The 19,117-nt window shown below is 38.0% G+C and overlaps 2 protein-coding genes and 1 pseudogene across 2 annotated transcripts in view; 1 reads left to right on the top strand and 2 right to left on the bottom strand.

Annotated features, from left to right (window-relative positions):
- LOC143567066 (uncharacterized) overlaps nt 1–19,117 on the bottom strand; it is a 233,285-nt gene that overhangs the window by 131,841 nt on the left and 82,327 nt on the right. The window lies entirely within an intron of this gene.
- LOC143567069 (ethylene-responsive transcription factor 3-like) lies at nt 8,218–18,350 on the bottom strand (annotated as a pseudogene).
- LOC143567062 (acyl-CoA-binding protein-like) lies at nt 8,862–10,545 on the top strand. Its single transcript, XM_077053582.1, has 4 exons — nt 8,862–9,022; nt 9,968–10,085; nt 10,168–10,230; nt 10,317–10,545. Exons 1-4 carry the CDS (start codon nt 9,011–9,013, stop codon nt 10,400–10,402), a joined length of 279 nt encoding a protein of 92 aa, XP_076909697.1. The 5' UTR covers nt 8,862–9,010; the 3' UTR covers nt 10,403–10,545.

The raw sequence follows: 19,117 nt of genomic DNA, 5'->3' as shown, positions 1-19,117 counted from the left end.
CTTGAGTTGGTATTTGCTTCGAAAGCACGTTATTAACTTAATTTTAATTACCATAACAACACGTGTAGAGGTAAGGACCAAAATCCCCCGGTGTATGACTCTTTACTTATTATATTACGTATTATATTTGTTATGTTATTATTTGTTTACTAACCAAGTTTCAATGGCTCGGGGGGTTGTGGAGGTAACCCCTAACCGAGCTTGGCTCACTAAATGTTAGAGTTTTATGATAGTGGCCATAAAGTCCCAATATAAAGGATCTTTATCTCTCATTTGAAAGGATCCTCTCTTGGCATCCACCACATTTTTGTGTTTATAAAAAAGAGGAAACTCTTAGCAGTCACATTCACTCCTCCATTTTCCATGGCAGGTTTCGATCAACCAGAGAAGAAGATCGAGGTGCGGGTTCGTTCGTGCTCAAAACAGGAGAACAACCATCTGACCCAGACGAGGTGGGATTTTGTGTTTTTTCATTAGTGCCATCAGTGGGACATGAAAACAAACCCCATCTTCGACTCTATCTTTTTTGACTTATAGATATTTTTCTTGGATGATCAAGGTGGTGAAATAAATCTGAAAACCCTTTCAGATATGTTGGTCTTTCAAAAAAACCTACCTGATTCGGATGATCAAAGCCTCCGGATCTGGGATGGTTTTAACTAGATCCGACTACAATGTCATCTACTTTAATTCGAAGGTCAAAAACCTCTAGAAAAGATATTATACCCAGATCCATACAAATGTTCTCACAATTAACATCATATCCTTGAATAATGATACTAAACAATCATATTTTCATTAACGTACTGAAACCCCGATTCAATGAATATGAATCAATCGTACATCTATACATATAGGAATCAATGAAGATGATTCAATCGTATATGCATAATGACTAAACGAAATCACTTATTAATGATTCATTGTCATAATACGCTCTAAATTGAAGTGAATTACCTCAAAGCTATGGATTTAGAAAGGAGACAAATATGTAGACAGAGAAAGAGAGAGGCAGGAAAGTTGGTTGTAAATGAGGGACATGTGTTGCTCCTTATTATTATTATTATTATTAATTCAATAATCGATGCTTACGATTTAGTATAGTTCTTATAAATATTGACTGAACATGTGTCGGTTCGTCACCGTAATGTGTATGCATTGTTCTCTTTTTTGTAATTATGTTTCTTTGTATTTGAGCATTGCCGAATTTATTTTTAGGTTTAATTCTAGTGACGTGACTCGATACAAAGCGAATCCGTGTCAAACCGTGCGCGTTTTACCAAATGATACATGTCATTTTAAATACGTATTTTTATTTTAAGTTGTACGAATATCAATACTATTATAGGTATTTACTGCTAATTTATTCTTCATGTTTATTGTAATTACCGTAACTCTCATGATCAATATCGACATGTTTGCATCACTGTCCCGTCGCAACGAGACAAGTTGTGTTACCTCATTTCACTTATTCTAATATAATTAAGTCATTTTATTCATATTAATTAAATTGTCTTCTCGGCTGCTCCACGTCAATCAGCTACGCCCGACGCTGTCTAGCTTTCATTTGTCCACCAAACATTAGCCTGCGGTGAGGTGTTTAAACTTTCTTCCTTTGCACGTTGTGTTTGAGTGTGTTTTATTCATAGTGATAACCGATCGAGATGTTGATTAATTTATATGATCGATCTTGATTCTTGAGTGATAATTTGTTATGTGTGATAAAATCTTATTTGTTGTCACTATAGCCAACCTTATGTCTACTAGAAAGCCAATGGATGCACTTTAACCAATACTTGAATAGTTGAATGTATATTATTGAGAAAGATGCATACCCATCAAGATGGGTTAATACACATCGTTTAAATCTTTATAGGCGTTTTTATGTAACCACGTGTATCAATAGATTTTTCACTTGTCGTGATTATTGCGCTAGATCAAATTGCACCTTTTGCCTTTTGGTCGAGTGGAGAGAATAGATTCTAGAAATGGTAAAAATAAAATGATCAATATAGATGATGTCATGATTTTAAGCCAAGTAGCTTGCCTAATGATCTTATCCACAAAGTCCTCTATTTTATTGACATCAAACAGGCTATCAAATGAGTATTTTGTCATCTAGATATGGAGGTTTGTTTGAACTTCACTCATCCCAATTTCTCAAAGGAGGATACATATAGCTATCCGAGATTCTTCAAATTTGTTACACATGTCTTCTCTAATCGCAATAATCAACTAGAAGTGTCTGTTGCCAAGCTTAGTTTTCATGGGGAGGATATTGATGTGTTTGTCGAACACATTATGAAGTATACATTCTCATTTTCTCTCACAATATCCAATAACTGAATATCGCATGCTTGTTCAAGAAATATTACTTTTTACCTCTCTTTAAAACAACATCTACGGAGTTTCCAGCTTCATCATGTCTACTTAAGTTGTGATAAAAATACTGATAAGTGCATTGGTTTTTTGTTCGAATTTGCAAACTTAAAGAATCTCACCTTAAAAGGTTGCTATACGAAGAGATTCAGGGGTTTAAGTATTTGTTGTCCTCTACTCTCTAATCTTTCACTTGAAAATGTTTATGAAAGTAGAGCCAGCTTAAAGGGGGATGAGAAGGGCAGCCAACCAAGGCTCAATCTCCTAATAAGAGGCCCATAACTATTTAAAATTATATATTTTATATATATTTTTGTTTTAAAAGAAAAGCCTACAAAATAATGGATGCAATGGAAAGAATGCTAGACTATAGAACTAAAAGTCTTGTTTAATTTTTATTTTTGTTATTTATAGGAAAAAAATACGGAAATAATGCTCCGTATTGTGTGAGCATATGTAATCTATATTGTGTAAAAATAGTATAATAGAAACAAACATTAAAAGGATTCGATTACACATTTTTGACAAAACTGAAAATGCCTAAAAGAAGAACAGATTCACAATTTAAGCAAAATTAGAAAAATATATCGGATGATTTTATCTATAAACACCTGAATTAGGGATTAGGGTTCACTAGAAAATATATCGAAAGCAATTGATCGGGATGAAGGAAGGACGATGCAGTTTTGTGTTGGCTGCTACTGGAGGAGACAAAGAAGGGATTAGGATTTGTGACAGTTGTTTTATTTGAGGGTAATGTTTTATTTGAGGATTTTTTTAAATAATAAATGATAATTTGTTTTGTTTAATCTTTGTTGTAACCGTCAAACAAAACATTCAGAAACATGCCACTTGTCAGAATTTAAAAAAAATGTTTTTCTTTTATTACTATAGAGATTTATTTGCAACTACATACTTAGTTGTACCTGCTTTCTCTCTTATCTCTCTCTCTCTCTCTCTCTCTCTCTCTCTCTTCGTTGAATCCACCGCCATCATGTCGTCCTCCACCACCGCCAACGGTTTATCTCTGGCTTTTGTCGTAGCGGTTTTGTTGGGCGTTTCAGTCAATACCGGTGGTTGAATCCCAAGATGGCGGCGGATATTGTTCAGGAGGTCAGCCATGCCGGCGACAAAGCTACAACGATGACGGTTACGACCTCGATCTCTCCTGTTGCGACCTCCATTTATGTTTCCATCGGGTTACGTATCGGGACCATAGGTGATGGTGGTGTGGTGTTGACAGTGGTCTGACGGGGTATGTGCTTTTGATTTGTGTTGCTGCCGATCAATTTTGTTACCGGGTTTCGATAGTTCCATATTGGAACCCTACGTGGCGGTGGTATGGCGGTTACTGTTGACGGGCTCTATCTCAACAGTTTAGTTTGGGTTTCTACCTATAAGCTTTCGCTGTGATCATTAATGTTGGTTTGTTGAAAAGCATGGACTTATGAGTTCAAGTGTTCGAAAGTTTAGAGCCGAGTGTTGTTTGTTCAGTGGGTTCATGGCTTCAATGGGGGGTTTTGAGTCTTGGGTTTGTTTTTCTGATGATCGCTCGACATTGATCGATCTGAGCATCCGGTTTTCACATTTGGGGTTATATGTTGCATGTGGTGTTCATGGCTTGAATGGTGTTAAAAGACCATGATGAATCTAACCACTGCATCATATTCTCTCTCTGCAAAATAGATTTACTTCAGTTCTGCAATATATGATTTTGATATGATCTAACATTATTTGTTTATATATGTGCTTGTGAATGTGTGTGGATATGTGAATTGTTTTTTAGTTGCTGGTATTGAAAATTGGGATTTAAACGGCCGGTTCAGGGGTGGGGAGAAAAAAAAACCATTGTGATGGACTTCGGTGTATATGATTTGTATTAAACTATTATCTCTGGTGTTTTGTATCAATTTGGTGTATCTTAACTTGAATAGCCAATGCTACACAGTTTGTAAACTTCACACACTGCTACTACGTAGTGCTAATTTGGCATTAATGTAGCTCTACTTGATTCTTCCATGGCCTAGGGCTAATATGGCATCCCAAGTTGAGCATTAGCATAGGTGATTGACTTAGGCACCACCTATCTTATATTTCGGTAAACAACATTCAAATCGACCATCACAGTCCCCCGCAATGCAGGGGTGAAATTACTAGTTCTTAACAAAACAAGGTTCATTTTTTTTTGGGTTAAAAATGGAGTATTTCGTATTCCATTTTTACTACTATACACTACTTATATTATATCTTTAATTTAAAGGAAATTCACCAAATAGGCATGTGGACTACCAAGTTTGCGAAAATAGGCATAACTTCTTTTATATGTGTTCAAGTGATCTTTGAAGGAGCTAAATTTGCTGAGTGTGGTTTGTGAAAGGGTCGAATTGTCTGAGTTAGCGTTGTGAAGGAGCCGAATTTTCAGAATGTCTTTAGACATAGCAAAGCCAACACTTTTTAGCCGTGAGTGTAGTGGGTATTTCACGAATAGGTGACATGTGTATGATGGAGGTTGGATCTTGTGTGGTCCATGTCTCTCTTTTTAGGTATTTTAGTGTCGGCTCGTATGTTGCCATATCTACCATCTGTTAGGGATGAGCTTGGTACCGGTAACACTTACATTGAGTTTATGGTTTGATTCGGTGTGTTATGTGACAAACATAATCAAACAAAATCAGGTAAAAAGATAATGTAACCGTCTCCTATAGGATGATCTAAAGCGGCCTCTTGTGTCATGAATATAAAAACATAAGAGAAGAATAAATATTTGTATAGGAATCATTTATATATTGTAAACGATTATTTTTTATTTATAATCATATATCATAACTCATAAGGCTATTTTGATTTTTGATTATATGACATACTAATTCACCATAGTGGTACTATACAAGAATCGAGATCCCTATAAAAGCCTTAATATAGCGGGATGGCAAGTTGGCAACCAACCACATGTGTTGCGCCATATGCACGCAATTATAAGTTTATAACCAGAATATGCTTAGTTGTTTCATTCTTTATTCTCTAATCTCCAGATAACCCTCATGTTTACAGCATTTGACAATTACACCCTCATGCAATGTCGGTTACAAATAGCCTCGAGAACCTAGAAACCATATTATGTTATGTTATTTTACCAGAAAAATGACAAAAATGTCCATGTTAACTATGGTAATTCTTAAAAGTTAAAATGTCCATATAAATCTTACCAGTTTTATTATATTCAGTTCAAAGCAAACTAATCTGTCTTTATGTTTCTAACCCAATGATCGTGACACCTGTTTAGAATGTTTCCCGTCGGCGCCTCGTATTCTGACCCTCCCAACAAAAATGTTTCAGGCGGTGTCTGGTTTTTAAAATTTTGATTTTTTTCTTATTTATATTTTAAATTTTGATCTTTAAATGTTAAATGTGTAGACTTGTCCGGAGGCGGCTGGCCACAAGAGGACACGGAATTTATCAAAGTATTTGAAGTCATCGCATGTACGGCTGGGTAGTCGTCTTAAACCCATAAAACAACCTGATTTCTCGAAGGATCTTATTAAAGAGTTACCACAACAAAAAATATCGAATTAAAAATAAAACAACCAGGCGGCGGCACCTAGAAAAGTCCACCCGGCGCCGCCTAGAAAATTTTTGTTGGGTGGGACAAAAAACAAGGCGTCGACGGGAAACATTCTTGACAACTGTACCTCAATCATTGGGTTAGAAAAAAGGACGACCCGGTTGGTTTTAATTTGAATATAATTAAACCGATGAAATATGTAAGTACATTATGGAGATTATCATGATCAAAATAGATATTTTTTTACTTTCCCTGTTTTATGTTATAAAACTGAGCTAACGAAGAACATGTTATATTATACGAGAAAACCATGGCATGTTATACAATCAAGAAGTCATTTATGTTATTTTGCACTATATTATGACATGTCTGAAGTTTATTGACTATTGATATAATAAAATAGTGCAAAAGAATTAATATCATCTAAAAATGTTTTATATAAGAAAATACTTCAATTAAAAAAGAAAAATGAATACATATTAGCAATAACAACAACAAATCATAGCTAAATATTTACCATTTTGTGTGTAGGTTGAGCTACTCGAGCTTGACTCGTAAAAGGATTAAGTTAAACAAAACTTAAAAACGATCAAATAGTGAATTTGATTATTTCCTATGGCGTTAACAGTTTGATCTTCGTTGCTTCACATATTCAAATATATTGTGGCATCTACTTTTATATGTCATTGTACGTAGAATATGTGTCATTAAAGACGAAAAATCTTTCGATGTATTATTATTGAATAATTAACGAGATAGTAGATAGGGAAATATATAGAAAAATAACTAAACACATAACAAAACTCAAGACTCCCTTTTAACAACATTTTTTTAAAGACAACTTTATTGAAATCGCAAACCCGGCTGGTTAAAAGCTAACCTTACACCAAGAAAAAAAATGTTTACATGCTAAAGAGGGGATTTTTAAACCACTATATCCAATCAACATAAAATTTAACACTATGACTAGAGCACCATAAATATGACAAAGAAATTATAGAATCAAATATTCTCCTTTTCGGCTTCTCGGTGACAAAAAATCTCTCGATTTCAAAACCTTCATATACTTCACCAAATGGTACAAATAATCGTCTTAACAACCTCTCTCTTCTTCTTGATAATAGTAAGCGAATATAACCACATGATTGTCGATTGAGGAGATTTGACAACTGGAAAAGAAATATCCAACCACCTACCAATACAACTCGACATCCTATTAGCAAAATAAAATTCACTAAACACGTGATTCAAAGATTCAAATGTAACTAAACAGGTTAGACAAACAATAAGTTGAATGTCAAAACCTCTCTTATTTAAGTTTAATATAGTAGGAAGACGATCCAAAATCAGTCTCCAAACATGGATATTAACTTTTCTCAGGATAAGTCTATTCCATCTAATAATACGACTCCCATCTTGAGGGGCTTTACTATAAATGTGTTTTCTAATTGACTTAACTGAAAATACGTCTGCTAGATCCAGCTCCCACACCCATTTATCATCCGAATCTCCCAAACAAACAATGGCTATAACCGATTGAAACATGGATCATGTGAACTTGTTACAAATATGTTTATTTTGACGTCCTTGTGATGCTTTGGTGCAAATATTAGTTAGTTTACTTCCTTTTAATCTAAAACATAAAATATGGATCATGTGAACTTGTTACAAATATGGTTATTTTGACTTCCTTGCGATGCTTTAGTGAAAACATTAGTCAGTTTACTCCCACTTATAAATGGCGTTTTTTGACCATTCCATCCTCATATTTTGTCTCGAACAAAATAACAATTGAATTCTATATGTACAGTTTTCCATGGAATACGGGATTACTTACAATATGAATGGCCTCACTATCACATTATAGCTATAATAAAAGCATATGTTTGTAGAAGTTAGTTAACATTTGTAAAGCTAGGTAATGACCATGATTTTGATATAGGATATCACTACCTAGCATATGAATACAAGGGAAGACTACCAAAATATCCATTTAACTGGTCAAAATAAACAATTTATTCATTTAAACGAGGTTTTCTCAAAATTTTCATTCCAAATCCACTCGACCCGCCTACTTAATAATCATCACCCAACAAATTTTCAACCAACCACGTCACACCACATGCCAATATCTTGTCGAGACCCCCAAATTTTTTGGAAAAAAAATTGTCGGACCGACTGGATATTTTAGGCATATTGACGAAGTTCTCTTTCTTCCGATAAGTTTTTTTTTTACTTATGCTGAGATTTTATTTTTGCTTTCTCTTAGATTTTTTTCAAGCATGAAATAATTTTGTTGGTTGAAAATCATCATCATCATCATCATCGTCATCATCATCATCGTACTCAGTATATCCCACCAATAGCAAAGCTATGGTAGGGTCTGAGGAGGGTAAGATGTAGACATCCTTACCTCTACCCCATAGGGATAGAGAGGCTGCTTTCGGTGAGACCCCCGGCTCGATAGTAGTTTTGCATCAAGCCTTGGACATAAGGCACATAACACTCAATCATCGGGACACCGGCTGATTGATGCATGTACCTTGTCATCAGCTATCAACGCCACCATATGATGCCTGATTAACCTTATGCCACTTTTAACGTTATTTTCACGAGATTAGTAAAATAACGTCAAAATTAGTGCAATTTCACTTTTGCCCACCCGAGAGTTCACACATATATACATTATATGCGCGCACCACAAGCAGGGCACAGGTAATGCTTATTAAGTAGAGGAATTTACTGGATTTTACCCTTGCCGTGAAAAAAAAAAAAAAAAAAACTTAAGACGTTTTACACTAGTGTGCTATTAATGGATGATTATTTATTACTTGTTGAAAAAGCTAAATTAAAAAGTTAAGTTTTGTAATTGTAAAGCCTTCAAAACTTAGATTGCATTATTATTATTATTATTATTATTATTATTATCCTTGAATTCTCCGCCGGAACAAACTATACATACACATCTATAATTCTATAAATAGAGTAACAATAACTCACTTATCCCGCACACAATCACATCACCATCCTCAATACCCACTCAATCAATTATTAATTCTTCTCCAAGAAATGGGTTTGCAGGTATTGAATTCACTCATATAATCCCTACAATCATTTGATTTCTTTCTTATTAACTGCAATTTGATCGTTTTCAATCCTAATTAAATAAAACCCACATGAAAATTTCATTTATTTATCCATCAATTATTAATTAAATTAGATCAGATCAGTTCCTATAACAGATCTGATCTTGTTCATCGTGGAGTTTGATAGCTTTCTGTTGACTCGGGTTCAGCTTGTTTATTTGTTATTAATTAGTTAATGGGCTGGGCCCAAGCTCATATATTACCGTGGTGAAGTGGGAAGTTAATATATACAAGTTTATTTTAAAAGAGGTAAAACTACAAAATACAAGTTAAACGAGTTCTCGTGGCTTGAGCTCGGGCTTGATTTATTTAAGGTTCGGCTCATTTCGAGCTTTTAATCGATCCGAGCTTGAGTAGCTTTTAATAATTGTCATCCGACTAGATTTTCAACTAATTAGGTTACGCCACATGTCAATATCCCTTCGAGGTCCCTGGTTTTTTGAAATAAAAGTCAGACCGAAGGGAACTTTTAGGCGCCCCGACAAGATTCTCTGTCTTCCGATGATATTTTCTTTTTAAATATGCTGAGATTTTTTTTTTTGCCTCCGCCTAGTTTTTTTTATGCGTGACAAAATCTTGTTAGGTTGAAAATCTTGTCATGTGACGATTATTAAGTAGAGGAATCGACTGGACTTGAGTTGGACATTTTGAAAAAAATAAAAATAAAAATAAAAATAGACAATATGACGACTCGAAAAAGTGCGCTTTTTCCGAGGTTTCTATCGATCCGAGATCGAGTAACTAGTGAGTGGCTCGGCTCGTTTGCACCCCTATAATCTGCTACCTTATGAGTTATAATTTGGGGAAACATGTGTGTATACTTGGGGCAAAGGAATAGATTAGTGAATCTAGTTACTAAATGACGATTTATGTATTACAGGAGGAATTTGATGAGCATGCTGAGAAAGTTAAGCAACTCACTAAGAAGCCGACCGATGACGACTTGCTCATTCTGTATGGCTTGTTCAAGCAAGCCACAGTTGGACCAGTCAACACAAGTATGGACCTTTATTATGCCTGGTTAACTATGTTTGTTTGTGATGTGATTATATATTAATAATTGTTTTGTTGGATTTGCAGCTCGTCCGGGCATATTCGACTTGAAAGGGAAGGCTAAATGGGATGCCTGGAAGGCTTGTGAAGGTATTGTTATTGTTGGAACATGTGGACTTATTACATAATATTTGAAAATGTCAAGTTGTGGTATTTGATGTGTTTACGTTTTGCAGCGAAATCCAAGGAGGAAGCGATGACCGACTATATCACCAAGGTGAAACAATTGATTGAAGCTGATGCTGCTGCGGCCACCGCTTGAGTTACAGCTAATATTATGCAGTATGAATATGAATGTTTTTATGTTTAAGTTGTTGGTGACTTCTATGTTATGTGATCCTAAAGTATACTAGGTTCAGTTATGGATATGGTATTTGATTGGAAATGAAATTGTTGGATTTTAGCCGGACTTTGTTTTGTTTTGTGCACATTTTGCTTTGTTTTCTTCAAACCAAATCTATAGTAAACTAGCAATCCTAATTTGAACACGTCTAAAAATATCGTGTAACCTGAACATAACATGTCTTAAACACACTTATAAAGATCGTGAAACCTAAACATAATACGAGTAACTCATTTATCTAAACGAGTCAAACATGTTGGGAAGATCGTAAATGTGTCGGTGATTAGTTGTAATATAAATAAAAAAAACCCTCACATCTGGTTCCATCGTCTCTAACCTATCATGCCCTTGTAGAAAGACAATTTTCTTTAGGTACCTACCTACATGGCTATGGGTTTCCCTCACAACCGCAATGCTCAAACCACTAAAGTCAATTGTCAAACGAGTCGTTTTCATGTTTGATACTTTTGTTAATCACGTAGTTTCTATTCTATTAAACACGTCAAGGCACGAACTAACAGCCTACTAAAATCAATATCAGCCATGATGGTTGTTTGGGGGAGGGTTGTTCAATTGCAAAGGTGGGCATTTAAAACAAAATATATTACCATTGGGAGAGCTTGTTGTGAAGCATCGTTCATCCATAAGTATGAAAAACCAAAGGGTGTTGGGGTGGTTAGTTTTTTTTATTGTTATTAAATATACATAGATAAGTATTTACAAATAAAAAAAATGTAACGATGATGTGGCAACAATATTGAATATTTTTATCATCAGTTTTTGGTATTTATAAAAATGAGTGTTTTTTAATGTATCACCAAGCTATACATGTTAAAAATGTGGATGCTCAAAGCCTAATCCAATTAAATCATATAACTAAACCCTTGCCACCATCACCAAAACAGCCGCCACCGCCTCCCGTTTCATCGCCGCCACCGCCACCGCCTCCCGTTTCCGGCTGATATCTCGCTGCCGCTGCTGAACCGGAGCTGCTGCAGCAACTGTTGCTGCCGCTGACCGCCGCCGCCGTGACGTCGCCGGAATTTCGGGGTTTTAGAGAAAGAAACTCTCTCTCTCACATGGCGGGCAGGGAACGCTTTAGGGTTGATACTTGGTATGATGTTTCGACGAAAAACAGCAGGAGATCAAGACAACAGGACGTGGTGATTACAAAGGTTTTTGTTTCAAACCTGCCGGAGAGGTGTTCATCGGCAGAGTTGGTTGCGGTGCTGAAGGTTTTTGGGGACATTCACGGATCGTATATTGCTAGGAAATATGATAAACTCGGGAAGAGGTTTGGTTTTGTATCCTTTCGTAATGTGAGGGATCCGGTGGGACTCGAGAAGGATCTCAAAGACGTTTGGATCGGCAGCTATAAGTTATATATAGTATTAGCAAGGTTTGTGGATGGCGAGAAGATGACTAGGAAGGATACCAAGGTTTGGCAGCCGGTTAGCGAGAACGCGGCACAGAAAGATGTTTCTATGGAAAAAGTTACAGAGGTGGTTACGGATAAGCCGGGTCCGAGTGTTGTTGGCCTTAGGTCTTTCCGGGACACTCTCATCGATAAAGATCCAGAGCAAGGGACGATGGAGGTGACGGTGGAGTCTGGAATTGCTGTACGGTCGAACTGGAGCGACCGTGGATTGGTTGGCAGGGTAAAAGATTTTAATTCATTGACAAATCTACGGACCTGGCTGTCACGGGCTGCTAAGAGTAAGATTTGCATTAAGTATGTGGGTGGTTTTTTGGTTATCCTCGTGTTTGAAGATAAAGAAAAGAAAGAGTTGTTTTTAGAAAGAAAAGAAGTGTGGGATTCGGTTTTTGAGAGGATGGAAGAGTGGGATGGACAGGTTCTTGATTTTGAACGTATTGCATGGATTAAAGTCTATGGGGTCCCGTTATGTTTGGCGGTTGAACAGGTGATTAATGACATTGGATCCAAATTTGGTGTTGTGGTCCAACCTGCGAACATATCTGAAGAAGATGATGATGTCTCGTATGTGTTGATTGGGGTTCTAAGTAAATCGGTGAGCAGGATTCAACAACGGATCAGTTTGAATTGGAAGGCTAATGTTTTTCCCATTCTGGTGGAAGAGGAGTCCGGTGATTGGATTCCTGATTGCATAGCTAATGTGGAAGATGAAGATTATGCGGCGGAGGACGTAGAAGACGAAGTGAGCATGGACTCGAATGAGGTCAACGCCGGGGTCATGGGTGCAAATTTGGAAGGTGCAAATTTTGTGGAACAAGGTCAACCTTCCAATCTTGATGCCATTGAAGAAGGAAACGGTCCGAGAATTCAGGAAACTTTTGTGGAACAAGATCAACCTTCCAATCTTGATGCCATTGAAGAAGGAAACGGTCCGAGAATTCAGGAAACTTTTAATCATCATTTATTTGATGGGAGCAATTGTAGGGATACTTTGAAAAAGAAAGGGAAGGGGTTCCGTAAAAAATCCAGGCAACATAAATCATTTTCACCAGTGGGCCAGGAGAGGCCCAAGAAGAGGCTTAGAGAGGAAGATGATATGTTCGATTTGGACCGATATATTTGGGCTGTGAAGGGGAGCCCAATGCCCAGAACTTCGGTCTCGAATATTGAAGCTTTTCAGGATAATTTTCAGACCCCAGATTTGAACAAAAGTGTGAACCCGATGGGTTTCAAGTCTATTGACGGCATCGAAGAGAACTCCCACTCAATACTAGATCCTCAATTGAACGAAGTCATGGAAACGGTTCAGCTGGGAAAGGTGCTCGGTGCTTCTAATATAGAGAAATTCGAAGGTCCTGTGGCCAAGGCGATAATGGAAGAAGGTTCTCAATTTGTTTGTCAATGAATGTTTTATCGTTGAACATTCGAGGGATGGGATCCGAGGGTAAGAGTGTCTGGGTTCGTAATCTTCGAAGTGCTAATGAGGTGGGGTTTGTGATGTTACAGGAATCTCAATTTGTGTCTATTGCGGGGCTGGATATGGGTAAATTTTGGGGGAATTCAGAATTTCAATATGAATGGGTTGATGCGACGGGACGGTCGGGTGGATTGGTTTCATTATGGGATCCGAAGCTGCTGGTGAACACAGTGGTGGTCAAGCACAGGAACTTTCTAGCCGTTTCAGGTGTGATTAAAGAAAGTGGAAAGGAAGTTACGTTCATCAATGTTTATGCCCCTCATAAGTTGGTAGACAAACGGTTGGTATGGAACGATTTAAAGAGCATTATGGAGGCGGATGACAAGTACTGGATCGTGGGTGGTGACTTCAACTGTGTTAGACACCGAGACGAGAGGAGGAACTCAAAGTTCAATGCGGTTGCTTCTTCGGAATTTAATGAATTTATTGAAGAATCGGGTTTATGTGAATTTGTTTTGAGAGACCGTAAGTTTACTTTTCTTGCAGGAGATAAGTTAAGCCGAATCGACCGAATTTTTGTTTCGTGGAACTTTTTTAATGATTGGCCCAATGCGGAGTATCGGGCATTGGCTAGGGAGAAATCGGATCATTGCCCGTTAGTTTTAAAGGTTGTGTCTCGGAACTTCGGTGCGAAACCTTTTCGTTTTTTCAATTCTTGGCTGCACAGGAACGGTATCGAAGAGGTTGTTAGCCGGTCCTTGTTGAGGTTCAATGGAATGGTGGGAAAGCCAGATGAGGTGTTTATGTCTAAGTTAAAGAAGATAAGGAGAGGAATTCAATTGTGGATAAAAGATGTTTTGACTAATGAAGTGGAGGAGGAATTTTGTTTAAAAAAAGAGGTGAACGACCTGGAGGTTATATTGGAGAGTAGGGAGTTGTCTGCAGAGGAATCTTGGATTTTTGAGGAAGGTAAAAAGCGATTGAAGGAAATTGAGGATTTCAAGAATAAAGATCTCAGACAGAAGGCTCGGATCAAGTGGGCGAAAGATGGAGACGAAAACACCAGTTTTTTCCACGGTTCGATTAATATTAGGAAAGCTCGTAATTCGATTCCTGGCCTCATGATCAATGGGAGATGGGAGACGAAACCGAGTGCAATAAAAAAAGAGGTATTCGGTTTTTTTAGAAAAAAGTTTACTGAAGATATGGGTGAGCGACCGTACCTCGCATGTTACGGGTTAAAGCAAATCAAGGCGGCTGATGCAGATGAGATGGTGATTCCTTTTTCTGAAAAGGAAATTAAGGACGCGGTGTTCGGTTGCGGGAGTGATAAAGCACCGGGTCCAGATGGATTCAATTTTCGGTTTGTGAAAAAGTTTTGGTCTTATTTTTCACAAGATTTTCGTAGTATTTTTCAACATTTCTTTAACAATGGGGTGATTAGTCGTAGGGCGGGGTCGTCTTTCATAACTCTGATCCCTAAAGTGAGCGACCCTGTGGAATTGGGAGAATATCGGCCTATTAACTTAATTGGGATAGTTAGCAAAGTTATATCTAAAGTCTTAGCCAACAGATTAAAGAAGGTAATGGATTCTCTGATTAATGAAACTCAATCGGCTTTTATTGCGGGAAGATATATTTTAGATGGGCCATTAGTCGTCAGTGAAGTTTTGTCTTGGGCTAGAAGAAGTGGTAAAGAGTTCTTTATGTTTAAAATTGATTTCGAAAAAGCCTACGACAATGTGAATTGGGGATTTCTATTGATGGTGATGCGGCAAATGAGGTTTCCAGAACCTTGGTGTATGTGGATTTATGGGGTGCTGTCATCGGCTAGGTCTTCTATTCTTGTTAACGGGTCTCCTACTTTTGAGTTCGCTTGTGGGAAAGGTATGCGCCAAGGAGATCCTATTTCCCCTTTTTTGTTTATTATAGCTATGGAGGCACTCTCAGGTCTTATCAAAAAGGCGTGTGATGTTGGTCTATTCAAGGGCGTTGATCTTCCTAATGAAGGTCCTAGAATTTCTCATTTGCTGTATGCGGATGACGCAATGGTTATGGGTGAATGGTCGGATTCGAATTTCCGGACGCTTAAAAGAATTTTGCGGATTTTCCATTTGTGTTCGGGCCTAAAAATTAATATTAACAAGTCGACCCTTTTTAGTGTTGGGAAAAATGGGGAAGAGGTTAGGGTGAAGGCGGGAGAGTTGGGATGTCGTCCGGGAGTAACCCCGTTCAAGTATCTTGGGATTCAAGTTGGTGCTAATATGAACAGAATTAATAATTGGGAGCCGGTGGTGCAAGTTTTCAAGAACAGGCTTTCGAAGTGGAGATCTAGAGTCCTCTCAATTGGTGGAAGGGTTGTTTTGATAAAAGCCGTTTTGGAGAGTCTCCCGTCATATTATTTTTCATTGTTTAAAGCCCCGGTTGCGGTTATCCAAAAGCTTGAGGTGATGATTAAAAAGTTTCTGTGGGGAGGAAACTTGGAAGCTAATAAAGTCCACTGGGTTGGATGGGATGTAGTTACTCGCTCAAAAAAGGATGGTGGGTTAGGCTTGAGTAAGTTGGATGATTGCAACAATGCGTTATTACTCAAAAGGATATGGAGATACCGAATGGAGGGCGATGCTTTATGGAGGAAAGTAGTTGATGCTGTTCATGGGTCTAAACGACGGTGGCAATCTGTTCCGTGTAATAGGAATGTTTCGGGTACTTGGTCAAAGATTGTTAAAAGTGGTTCTCGGCTTATAGTGAATGGATCTAGCTTTAGTAGTTTGATGCAAGGTAAGGTCGGGAACGGATTGAGTATTAAATTCTGGATTGATCCTTGGATAAATCCCCTTCCTTTGAAGACTTTATTCCCTGCACTCTTCCGTCTCGAAAAGAATAAATGGTGTATGGTCGCGGATAGAGTCGGCAATAATGACTTTGTTGGTGCAATGACTTGGGAATGGAAGAAGTATCCGGCCACTGTCCAAGAAATAGCTGAGGTTGTTGAGTGTTCTCAGATGGTTTCAGGTACTACACTCGACTCGAGCCGGGATTTGTGGGAATGGAATAAGGGTCGATTGCAGCAACTAACGGTACAGGAAACTAAGTCGTGGATTAAAAGTTTCAATTCAGATGCTGTTGGGCATACGTTTCGATGGAGTAGTTGGCTACCGGCTAAGTGCAACATTTTTATGTGGCGAACTTTATTAGATCGGATTCCTACAAAGGTTGCCCTTAGAAGACGGAATATCTTGGTAGGAGACTGCAAGTGTGTCCTATGTGGAGAAGTTGAAGAGACGGCTGAACATGTGTTCACGGTGTGTCGATTCGCTGACGGAGTTTGGAATGGAATCGCTCGGTGGTGTCACATTCCTCCGATCTTCTTATTCTCAATTAATGATATACAGACTATTGTTGATCAGTCGGGGAGTTCGAACCGGAAAAAGGAGCTGCTTCATGGCATCTTGGTGCTAACATGTTGGCGCATTTGGAAGGCGAGAAACGAGAAGGTGTTTACGAAGAATAATACAAAGATTACTGAGATTATTTCGGACGTAAAGTCGATGGGTTTCCTTTGGTATAAAAGTAGGGGTAAATGTGATGTAGATTGGAAGGGTTGGCATTCTTCCAATCTTTCAATTTTTTGATGTAATTTAGCCGTTTTTTCCTTGTTGTGGCTTGGAACTATCTCCGTCTTGGAGTTAGTTCGTTTTTTGGGTGTTTAATGAAATTTGCCATTCAAAAAAAAAAATTAAATCATATAACTATTTAGTTTTAATCATAGAAGCTATTAAATTTGTATTAAAAATTGCAATTTGGCGGTCTCTGACATTATCGTCAAAAGTTTTTTAATATATAGATATGAGAACCGTTTAATGACAAAACAAAAGAGTTAGTGGAGTTGTTAGATGACACATGCATAAAACTTGGCAAGCTTAACACCTGCGTTTGAATTTGAATTCCTCCGGGGGCGATTTGATGTACCTTTTTTTTTCATAACTTTGTTAATTTACCGGTTTTACTCCCTAAATTTAACAATTTTTAATTAACTATTATTATTATTATTATTATTATATATAATAAAAAGAAGACAGAATTACAAATTTTGTTATTTAAAATAAGACGAATTACGGTTCGTGTCCTTTTCTAAGTTTCCTTGCAAGCGGTGTACTTTAAACTTTTTTTTCCTACAAGTTTTGTCATTTACGCTAACTGGGTTAGAAAAAGTCAGTTAAATCCCATCACGTGAGGCGCATGTGAGGGCATTTTTGTCTTTTCGCCTGTAATTTGTCTAATATATATTAAAATGATTCTCTCTCTCTCTCTCTTCCCATCTTCTCTCTCTCTCTCTAGAACAAAGTCCATACTCATCAGACACCGGCGGCGGAGGCAGGTTCAGATCAAACGGTAACGGCTTCCGTGACGAAGATGACGTCAGATCCACGTCACAGTAAAAATCATCCACCACCGACTCCGACGAGTCGCAATTACAATGGCAATCGTCATCCACCTGAACCGGCTTTAATTTCAATCTATGAACCGGGTTTACAGTCGGCTGTGTGGCGGACTCCACGGTGCTGCTCATGCCGCTCATCGTCGGCACGGGCTTGGCGTGACCGTGACTCCGATCTGACGTCATCATCATATCATCAATCGTTTCGTTTGTTAAAGGAGGAAAATTAGTCTTGGCTTTGGATCCACGGAGGGCACGTGCGGCGGAGTCGTAGGCGCGTGCGGCGTCCTCGGCGGAATCAAACGTACCTAACTAAACACGGGCTTTCTTCCACGGGTCACAGATCTCCGCCGCGAACCGTCCCCAGGGACGCTTACGGACGCCGCGGTACCGGGGCTCGCCCGGCGGCGGTCCGATCGGATCTCCGGCGACGGTCTTGGGTCTTCCGGCTCGTCGCATGACTGGTTTCCGGTAGATCTGATGTTTATATTATTATTATTAGATGGTGAATATGAATATTATTGATTCATATTAGAAACCAATAATAATAATAAAATCTATCATTTTGATGATTTTCTTCCGATCCGGGTTTGTTTTGTTTGGCTGCTTTAATGGGTTTTTGTTTCATGTAAAATTATGCAGGCATGTAATTGACCTTAAAGTCAAAATCAGGTTAGTCATGATTTTCATGAAAGCTGTCGTCTTCCTCGCCGGAGAAGAAGACCGGAGATGGTGTTGTCATCTTCCTCGCCGGAGCGGAATGGCCTCATCGGCTTGTTTCCAGGAGATGGTGCCGGATTTAAGAAGAAGTGGTGGTGTTGGTGTGGAGAGAGAGAGAGAGAGAGAGGATGGGAAGAGAGAGAGAGAGAATCATTTTAATATATATTAGACAAATTACAGGCGAAAAGACAAAAATGCCCTCACATGCGCCTCACGTGAGGGTATTTAACTGAGTTTTTCTAACCCAGTTAGCGCAAAGGACAAAACTTGTAGGAAAAAAAAGTTTAAAGTACACCGCCTGCAAGGAAACTTAGAAAAGGACACGAACCGTAATTCGTCTTATTTTAAAGGACCAAATTTGTAATTCTGTCTAAAAAGAAAGTTTGGCGCCGCTGGACTATGATTGGTTTATTTGGCGGCGCCCGACTGTCCAAGTATTATATATATATTTTTAGTTTTTTGTTTCAAGTTTGATGATTAAACGGTTATTCGTGTCGCCTCACCACTACAACGTCTGTAACAGACAACACACATGATTTACCAACAAACGGATTTTACAGACATTTTTGTTTTAGTTCTGGAACCATAAATAACGTAACTGAAACCGACCGAATTGATGTC

Source organism: Bidens hawaiensis, unplaced genomic scaffold (assembly GCF_021521415.1).
Source record: "Bidens hawaiensis isolate Kalapana, Puna unplaced genomic scaffold, B.hawaiensis_p1.1 tig00023208_1, whole genome shotgun sequence".
Lineage (NCBI taxonomy): Eukaryota > Viridiplantae > Streptophyta > Magnoliopsida > Asterales > Asteraceae > Bidens > Bidens hawaiensis.
Note: the sequence above shows the minus strand (reverse complement) of the source record. Positions and strands in the feature narration are given on the sequence as shown.